The sequence below is a fragment of the Zingiber officinale genome, chromosome 7B (assembly GCF_018446385.1).
Source record: "Zingiber officinale cultivar Zhangliang chromosome 7B, Zo_v1.1, whole genome shotgun sequence".
Lineage (NCBI taxonomy): Eukaryota > Viridiplantae > Streptophyta > Magnoliopsida > Zingiberales > Zingiberaceae > Zingiber > Zingiber officinale.
Genome location: NC_055999.1, coordinates 37,185,800 through 37,196,026, shown reverse-complemented (window position 1 = coordinate 37,196,026; position 10,227 = coordinate 37,185,800). Strand labels below are relative to the sequence as shown.

Here is a 10,227-nt window from a genome sequence, read left to right as displayed (position 1 = left end):
ATCGATAGGAGGTTTAGTTAACTGAATAGTTTTTAGTCGATCGAAAGATAACTATAAAAGAAGGCCTCGGGGATTGAGTCAAAGACAACAATTCTTCACCCTACTTCATTCTATTCATGCTTCTACTACGTGTGCAAGCTCCTAGTGCTATGATGCCAGAGCTCACTGGCAACCAAGTTTCATCTTCATTTCTATTTTGTTAGTACATTTTAATTGCTTGCGTTTATGTCTATATAGAGATAATATTATCATTACTATCCTCCTCATTCTATATGCTTCATTCATTTAGTGAATTAACCCATTAATACGATGCAACGGATTATGGCTCTTGGAGTAGGATTCAACTACGCTCTGAACCAAGTAAAAAATCGAAAGTGTCATTTTTCTTTTAAACTTCTCATTTTAATTTCTGCTGCATACTCGATAAGTTTTTAAAAAGAAAAGATTTTAATAAAACAAGATTCACCCCTCTCTCTCTCGTCTTTCATGATCCATTAGACACGGGCACCCATGTCAATCAACAGAATCTGTATGGGGGTCGTGTTTTCTAGCACTATATAAAGGGATCTTCTCCATTGGATTGGGGATCATGATCTAGGGTCGTCCAAGGACCCTAAGGAGGCTAGAGGAGGAGTTTTGAAGGTGTTCCGGACCTATCTACACATCAAGGAGAGATCAGGAGCAACTAGGAGAAGATTCACGAGCAATCCTAAGTTTTTCTTCCTCTTCTCTATTTTTATGGATTCAAATATATTTATTTGAGATTGTTGATCATGTTTAGTGATTGTAACTCCTTATTTATGGGGTAATTTCCTATATTCTAGAATTAGAGAGTCACCTCTATATGATGTAGACATTATTTCTTTGATCTATGCATGTGTTCTTACCTTGTTTCTATGATGTTTTGGATTATGGTCCGGATCTACTGTGTTAACACAATCTCGATGTCAAAAGCACAAGATTCATATCCCATGAGGGTTTGGGGATGAACTAAAAGGAGAACCTAACCATCTGACCAATAGAAAACTGAGACGCAGAGAGTTGAATACAAAAGTGCAATCCGATATACCGCGAGGAACCCTAGGTTGTTATAGAGTTTAATGGATCAAACTTAATTCATCGCCATATAGTAGAAAAGGAGGGTAATTAGAGGTCGTGGGATCTAATGACAAGGTCCCCCTTAGGTTGCGATCATTGGTTACGATCCTTTTAAAAGTAGACGATAATTAGGGTTGATGCATCGTTATAGAAGCAAAAGTTTATATCAGATATCGTAGGATGATTTACCTTCATAAGCCAATATTGAGGACAAGAATTAAGACATAGATCAAGTGTTTGCTAGCATAAAGGTGAAACTAAAATCCTAGGATCAATTTTCTCTAATTGTCTTTTTTCTGCTTTATCTTACTTCTCCATCTCCTAGCTTTCTCTAACTATTCACTTTGATCATACTCTATCTTCCTATTGTAATCTCTTTGACTTCCTTAACTTTCTCTCCCTCTACGTTCTCATTTCATATCTAGACTGTAGTAATTTGTGACACTCGACATTCCTAATTGGGTCTTGACAATTAAGTTTGATTAGTAAGTTAGTACTCGATCACTGGTCCTTATGGATTCGATCTTTATATTACTTGATGACACTTCTGTTCACTTACGGATTTGCCCCACATGAATCACCTAAAGCTCCTGGACTTGGCTAATCACCATCTTGGAGTCAATCATCTTGTAGTCAGAATAAGCCAATGATGAACTTCTTGGCCCCCACATCTTCCATCTTATACTTCTTGTCAAGGGACTTCCACAGCTCCTTAATCATTCTCTTTATGATATACACAATGTACAACAAGTTGGTAAGACAGTCGAGGACGTAATTTTGGCATAGGAACTCAGAATGAGTTCATATCTCCACTATACCAATGGTTTGGACATTAGTAGCATCCTTAGCATGCTTGGGAGATTCCTCGGTCAAAAACTGAGTTAGATTTAGTGTGGTTAGGTAGAATAGCATCTTCTTCTACCATCTCTTAAAGTTCAACCTAGTGAAGTTCTTTGGCCTTTCCCCATGATTTATTGGAACATTTTCAATCGGGGTGGAGGGGATTGTCACATGTTGAATTTGTTGCACCTTAATATATTTCATGGTCATCTCAATAGAAATGGATTTGTTTTAAGATTGTTGGATAAACTTGTTTCTAGAGATAGAAGGGAATTACTGAATTAAAATTACAAATTCAACTTCAACTTATCTGTTTAGTTGCTTGAGCTGATAATCTCACGTTGTTGGCCTTGAATGTTAGGCCTAGCTACTGGGTTATCTTTGCATGAGTGGAACTTCTCTTGTTGCAATCGAGTACCGTGTCAACTGAGGACTCTAAGTGTCAAGTCTTCCAAATGTTGAAGCGTCGAATACTCCGAGTGCCAAGTCACCAAGTACTTTGAGTGTTGAATCAAGAGAGACGTCACTCGACTGTCGAGTAGATCACCGAATGTTGAATCAAAAGAGAAGTTGTCGGACTGCTGAGTATCGTCTGAGTGCCAAGTACTTGGGTGTGGAGGAGATTAGGTGCCCAGGAAATTAATCCTGAAGGGATTTTCGGGTGCTCAAGAATAGAGAAACCGAGTCGAGAATGAAATCACCAAATGCTCGGGAAGCATTCCCGAGTCAAAGTGGGTTGGCTAAGCATCAAATCAGAGAACCAGAAGTCGAGGCATGCATGTTTAGCATTACCCTTAAAATAGATTTGCCTCTCTTCCGGTGGTGCTTTGAGGTCATTGTGGGTTGTCTATTTCCTAGAATACAATGACAAATCAAAAATCTCTACCAAGTACTGGTGGTCACGGCGAACTGAGATAATACTCGAAGTCTATTACAAGTAATATGTTGAACGAAAAATGCACGACAGAGAAACAAAGAACTAGGGAAACAAAGTGGATGAAGTTTCTTTCCACTTTTCATTATGTTGTTTTTCCCGTAGTCACAACCTCCTTATATAGGAGCTCAAACCCAAAGCTGCAATCAATGGCCAATTAATGACCATTTACCGCCTTTACGCGTTGAGATCAAAATGTTAGCTACTGACCACTAATAGTCAGCCATCTCACTCAGTCGGTTACGAAATCTCATTTAATCAGCGATTAATTCATCCATTACATATCAATAACAAGAAAATGAATTATTCACGTGGCAAAATATTGAATGTTCTACTTGGATAAATTTTACCTCGACCGGTCCGGTATCGATGCATATAGGTTGTGCTCACACATGAGTTAACATAGTTCCATACAAATCAAATCTTTAATTTGCACCTTCTCTAGGTTTACGGGTGAGGGAAAACCTCTCTCCATATATTCATTCACAACTACAATACTTATAATACAATATGAACTAATAACTCTGTCTTGAAAGTGCCAATATGAAATTAAAATTTAGATACAGTATGTAGTTCTCTTCCTTCCATCTATCTTTTTCCATTCACTTCCCAATATATTATAGTCGATAATTCAATCGGTTCAAGGTTGCTTCAGTCAACAAATGATTAAGTCGACTGGATTGGTGATTCAAGTGGATTAGATAGTGAATACAATATTTTATTCATGGTTAAGTTGATTGAACAGTTAATTGATTTGGTGTTAGTTGAATAATGAAGAATTCCAAATCGACTGATGGTGCTTGAGTCTACTTAATAGTTGCCTCATGTTGATTACTAACAAATAGAATATTTTTATTTGTGAGTAAGATGATTAGCTGACTTTACCTTAAATGAGAAAAACCTGGGTTATTATTGTTGCCAGATTGACATCAGTCATTTGTTGATAACTTTCAGTTGACTGATGATGACGATATAGAAAAATTAGAAATAGTTGTTAATCTTAAAATGCCAAATGAGTATAATATGATGAATAAGGACTGCAATAAGTTAGTTGACCATAATGAAATTTAGTCGATTGAGATAGTTGTTGATATGCTAATAGTTGCTGCGACTGGAAAAATAGTCGATTAACGGTGGATCTAATCAATTGATCAATGGAAGTGCAACAGAATGTAAAGTGAAGTGGAAGACAATTTAAGTTTATAAAATGAGAGTAAGGGAGCAATTTTTAGCTAACGTTAATTGAACATCTTTTGTGATCATTAGAAGTTGATGGCCTGCCCATTCCCTAGCCTCTAAGAAAATTCATAGCCAATGAACAGCCCCACACTGCCCAAGTTCTTTCATAGTTGAGAATCACTCTAGTGTTTTATTTAAAGGCACTTAACCTTGTAGCTCCTCAGTCACCATATTTTTCATCCAAGGCACTTAACTATTACTTCCACTTGGTTTAGATATAAAAAAAATTCAATATTTTTTATTTTATGTTTTTCTTATTTTTATCATTGGTGCATATAGTTTTCAAATTTTTATGTTTATCGTTTGATCTCCTTTCTATTCGTTTGTAAACAACGGAGTCAAAAAGGCCGTCTGAGGTTTGTGAAGCTGCTGCTCAGCACTATCGCAAGCAACTCAAAATGAACGAATGCCCTACTTTGACACGTTGTCTTGATAAGGTTGCTAGTTTACTTCAAGTCAACCTCCAGCTTGCGATGCACTCAACAGTCAGCACCTACACGTTTAGCAACTAAATTAGCATGTGGATTGTGGACGACAGAGCTGAAATATGGAAGTATGTCTCTCTCAAGTCTAATTAGCATTGACTTTTAGTTACATGGCCATGCAAAATGCAAGAATCGAGATCAAGCACAGCACTGCTATTTATACCTTCCCATCCCCTGTCTCGTGTTCTCAGATCTGTTACAACGTATCTGAGCTTCTTGATCAGTATTGATCTGATCCATGGCAGTAACATTCCCTCGGAGAGCACTCGCGGTCTGCCTCCTTGCTCTGCTTGCTGGCTGCTCAACCGTCGCCGGGCAGCTGTCTTCGACGTTCTATAAGAAAAAATGCTCCAACTTGGAAAGCATCGTCCTGTCGGCCATGACTCAGGCCGTAAACAACGAGCCAAGGATGGGAGCTTCCATCCTCCGCCTCTTCTTCCATGATTGCTTCGTCAACGTACGTATTCAATCATTATATCCGGATGCGTAAGAGGTTGAGCTACGGCTACCAAATCGATGGGAATTTCCGTTGACAGTTTTTAACAATTGGACTTAACTTTGAATTAGGGATGCGACGGATCGATCCTTCTCGACGACAACACAACATTCACAGGAGAAAAGAACGCCGGACCCAACGCCAACTCTGTGCGCGGCTACGATGTCGTGGACACCATCAAAGCCAACGTCGAAGCCGCCTGCAATGCCACCGTCTCCTGTGCCGACATCCTCGCGCTCGCTGCCCGCGACGGCGTAGTTCTGGTAAAAAAAAAAAAAGCACACTTGTTCTTTGCAAACACTTCGACAGATAAATAATTTTCAATTGAAATTTGTGCATTTGGGTGTTCTTGGTGCAGCTTGGAGGACCGACTTGGACGGTGAAGCTGGGCCGCCGGGACGCGACGACGGCGAGCCAAAGCGCGGCGAACAGCAACCTCCCTGGCCCGGGATCCAGCCTCGCCCAGCTCAGGACCTTCTTCGCCAACAAGAATCTAAACGCCCGTGACCTCACCGCACTCTCTGGCGCGCACACTATCGGCCAAGCGCGTTGCGTCAACTTCCGGTCCCACATCTACAACGACGCCAACATCAACGCCACATTCGCGGCGCAGCTCCAGCAGAGCTGCCCCTCCTCCGGCGGCGACGACACTCTGGCGCCGCTCGACCTCCAGACGCCGACGGCTTTCGACAATGCGTACTACCAGAACCTAGTGGCGCAGAAGGGGCTGCTGCACTCCGACCAGGAGCTCTTCAACGGCGTGTCTCAGGAGGCGCTGGTCCGACGCTACAGCACCGGCGCGGCAGCCTTCAACGCGGACTTCGCGGGTGCTATGGTTAAGATGGGAAACATCAGCCCGCTGACGGGGAGCAACGGCGAGATCAGATTGAACTGCAGGAAGGTCAACTGAGGATAACGGATTCTGATGAGTTTGTTGCTTAGCTTGGAAAAGAAAACTGAGTTTATTGGTTTAATTAAAGCAAATAATTAAGCAGAGAGACAAAAAAAAATGCCTAAGCAAGCAATTTATGTAATCAGATCAATCTTTTCTATAATATCCGAGCATCAATTCAGAATATCAGTATTATTGTTGCGATGTAGGGCAATGCAGAAAAGCAGAGGAATAGCCTGCTCTGTAGTTTGATGCAATTCCGCGTCCAGCTCAAGTCAGAGGTGATCCTTTCTCTAATGTTAAGAAATAATAAACAGTTTGGCTAAACGTACAATAATAATAGAAATCTATTTTTTAAAAAAATATATTTACAAACAAATAGTGTATTTATAGATTATAAATTTGAGTCCTAAATTACAATCCATAAACTCCTCAATACTAACCCTAATTCCTCATCCACAAATCACTAATTCTTTTTCCATTAATCACTCCTTCATAATATAAATATTAATCCACTAACTTCTCTTTAATCACTCCTTCATAATATAAATATTAATCCACTAACTTCTCTTCCACTAATCGAAGGATTAAGTCTTTATCTGATATGCTAATACCCTAATTAATAACACAATAATTATCATTAAGAATTAATTCCATTAAGTGATATAATACATGTTATATAAAGGGAATTAAGTAATAGAATGTGGATTATATGTGTAAATTTAATAATCTTGATGCGGTGATGATAAGGGGTCCTGTCCCGCTACCACGGTAGAGGTCAAAGTTAAGACAGTCAACGGACGGATGATCTTGGCCGGTTGAGCGGGGCATATTCCGACCGGGGGTTAAGCACCGATCCACCATCTCCGTGTAATCAAGCTGACGCTCAAGGAACACGTAGAAGCCGAGCTGAGCAACTCTTCCGCTCGGTGCGACGACGGACGACACGGACCAAGGACTTTCAACTGAGCAGCTCTCTCGCTCGGCGTGACGCCGGACAACACGGATCGAGGACTTTCAACCGAGCGGCTCCCCCGCTCAACGCGACAGTGGGCTTCTGGCTGAACGACCATCCCACTCGGCCCAGCAACGGACAACACTTGGACAGAGGACTTTCAACCGAGCGGTCATCCCGCTTGGTGTGACGGCAGACGCAAGGGTATCAGAATCCTAGCCGAACGACCATTCCATTCGGCCAAGCAACAGGCACAACAGGATATCTTTCGACATCCTTTTGGGAGTTAGTACCACCGACGGGAGGCATGGTCAGACAGAGGATCGTACGACGGAAGTTTCCACTGTCACTTCAGAGATATGCTCGGCCCATTAAAGTACTGTGTCAGGGACACTTTACTAACATCTCTTTAGGAAAAGTTTGGGATAGCATGCCCGCTTTGAGAAGCTTGCACACACGCTACAGGAGCCCTATATAAAGGAGGGTCCAGGCATTGACGGAGGTATGCTTTTCTCATGATTTCTATTGTTGCGCTACAGTTCTCTTTGCTTCTTCTTGCCTCGCCGGAGACTGACTTGAGCGTTGGAGGGCCATCGCCAGGGACCCCTTCCCTGGCTCGGTACTGACGTTGTTTGTATTGCAGGCAGGAGCAAAGTCCACCAGAGGTCAACCAAAGTGTCACATCCCCAACATCCGTCTCCCCGACTTTCGAACAGGATCATATTTGGCACCGTATGTGGGAACGTCACCTGAATCTGAGCTGAGGAAATGGAAGACGCTGGATGGCTAACCACCGTGACGCTCACTCAAGAGGAGTTGGAGATGCTCGTGAAAGCACGGGCAGCAAAAATGATGGAGCAATAACAACAATAAGTGATAGCCGATCGACCAGTACCGTAATCGGCAACCTCGGCGGCCGATAGGCGAGCGGGACAAGAAGACCGAGCGGAGCAACTCTCCGTATAGGGGCAGAACCGTAGGCCGACAGGCACTCAAGGGGAAGCGTCGCTTGCGCCGATCTCCTTCCATCGGGCTCTATTCCAAACCTCCTTGGAGATAGCTCAAGCGCACTAGGAGCGGGGGTCATCTTATGACGAGGCACCCGTTTGGGACGCGCGGAAAGGAAAAGCATCGCATCCCCTGAATGGATCAATAGACAGTTCTCAGAGGAGATCTTACAAGACCCTTTGCCTCAGCACTACACCTCGTTGACGATCGGGTGGATCGGTTCGACAATGAGGCTACGTTGTACCAGTACACGGACGGAGTAAAGTGCAGAGTCTTTCTCATGACTCTCTCCGGATCAGCGCAGCGCTGGTTCAGAAGGTTGTAGGACGGCTCGATACAAAGTTTCAAAGACTTCCAAGCCGCCTTCCAGCACCACTTTGCCAGCAGCCGACGCTACTAGAAGACAAGCGTCAACCTCTTCGTCCTGAAACAAGGACCCAAGGAAGCGCTCCGAGCGTACATTCAATGCTTCAACCAAGTGGCCATGGATATCCTCTCGGTCTCGTCCGAGACTATGATGAATGCCTTCACCGAGGGACTTACCGAAGGGGACTTCTTTTGATCACTCATCCGGAAGTCGGCCCGAGACTTCGACCACATGTTGAAAAAGGCTAACGAATACATCAACGTGGAAGAGGCCCAAGCCACCAGAAAGAAGGAGGTGCCGGCCGAGCATTCGGCACCGATCAAGCGCCGATCGGCTAGCAGCCATCTGCCACCCAAAGAGCCGAGGGCTGAAGGAGCACGACTGCACCAGGAGACCAGGGCACACGCCGTACAACACGTGGTGTCTGGTCGGCCCAAGGCATCCAAGGGCAAGGTATGGACACCTATGTTTTATTTGTTCCACCAGTCGGTGATGCACAACACACGGAACTGTCGAGAACTGACGTCAATCATCAGCCAACCGGCCCCCAGGGGATATCGTCGTTGCTCCCCATCCCCTGACCGACGGGATCGTCACCACTTGACCGAGCGACAAGAGAGAAGGGAGCCCAGGCGCCATCACCATCAGTGGAGGGAGGAAGCCAATCCCTCCAAAATCCCGGTCGAGCGAAATAGGTCATCTGCCCGAGAAGAGGAAAACAGGAACAATGCTTCTCGGGGGAGATAAGCATGATCGTCGGAGGGCCGACCAGCGGAGACTCCAATCGGACAAGGAAATCATGCATCCCACGGTTGGAGATCTATACTATAGGATGCAGCAAGGAGAAGGTCGAAGGGTCTCAGATCAGCTTCGGCCCCGGCGATCTAGAAGGGGTCGAAATTGTTGGTTGATACTCGAAATATTGTACCGGTTCCCCTGTACAAAATTTTGTACATGTCCTGAACCATTCCCAACAACCTATTTTGTTCTTTAGAAATTAAATTATGAATCAAAAACGGAACTTAACATTATTGATTCCAAATTTAACTTATCTGTTCTTAGAGGTTTAGACTTGGATCGCAAACGATACTTAATATTATTGATCCAAATCCACCCATGTTACAAATTCAATTAAATATTTATTTCAGAGATCGACTTTCAGGTTAAACATGGCGAGGCACTAGGCCTTCTTGGGTATGGGAGCATCCACCACTTCCTAGACAAAGCCTTTCAATGAAATTTAATATTTAATTTCCTTATAGTAACCCTAGGTTTAACCAAAAAGAACAATTGAATCACAAGTTCAAAAAAACAAAACAAAAAACACAAACTTGAATCACAAATTTGAAACCTAGAATCATATGCCTCTTGTGTTTGGTATTTCAAAATCTATACAAAGAAAACTAGTATGATGCGGAATAGAATTACTAGTTATACATTTCTTTGTAAGCAACAACCTCTTGATCTTCTATCGTATTCCTCTTCTTATCTTAGACGTCGTGTGGACGACGATCTACCAAGACGAGAACCACCACTACCTTCCTCCTTGCAAGTTTCGGCCACCAACCTTTAAGCTCAAAGGAATGCAAGAACAAAGCCTCCTTTCTCTCCTTCTTCTCCAAGCAAAATCCAGCCACCACAAGAGCTCCAAGAGAGGGTACCACCGGCCACTAAAGAAGAAGAGAAAAGGAAGACTAGAGGCCGACCACACCAAGGAAGAGAAGAGAGGGAATAATAGATGTTAGGTTATGAGGTGAGGCACCTCTACCCTCTCTTTTATATTCCTTGGTCTTGGCATATAAGGAAAGTTTTAATAAAAACTTCCTTATTCTCCTTGCCAACAAAAGAAAATTTTAAACAATAATTTCCATTTTAAACTTCAATGGCCAGCCACCACCTTGAGCTCCAAACAA

The 10,227-nt window shown here is 43.1% G+C and overlaps 1 protein-coding gene across 1 annotated transcript; it reads left to right on the top strand.

Moving 5' to 3' along the window:
- The first annotated feature begins 4,766 nt into the window (after positions 1 to 4,766).
- On the top strand, positions 4,767 to 6,192 carry LOC122005677 (peroxidase P7-like). The gene is made up of 3 exons (XM_042560803.1): positions 4,767 to 5,053; positions 5,164 to 5,355; positions 5,451 to 6,192. The coding sequence occupies exons 1-3, from the start codon at positions 4,835 to 4,837 to the stop codon at positions 6,000 to 6,002; spliced, it is 963 nt and encodes a 320-aa protein (XP_042416737.1). The 5' UTR covers positions 4,767 to 4,834; the 3' UTR covers positions 6,003 to 6,192.
- Positions 6,193 to 10,227: the final 4,035 nt, after the last annotated feature.

Bases quoted from the DNA above. Each gene is read 5' to 3' on its own strand.
- LOC122005677 (XM_042560803.1), top strand. From the start codon at position 4,835: ATGGCAGTAACATTCCCTCGGAGAGCACTCGCGGTCTGCCTCCTTGCT. The intron at 5,054-5,163 runs GTACGTATTCAA...ACTTTGAATTAG, and splicing joins TCCATGATTGCTTCGTCAAC to GGATGCGACGGATCGATCCT. The intron at 5,356-5,450 runs GTAAAAAAAAAA...TTCTTGGTGCAG, and splicing joins CCCGCGACGGCGTAGTTCTG to CTTGGAGGACCGACTTGGAC.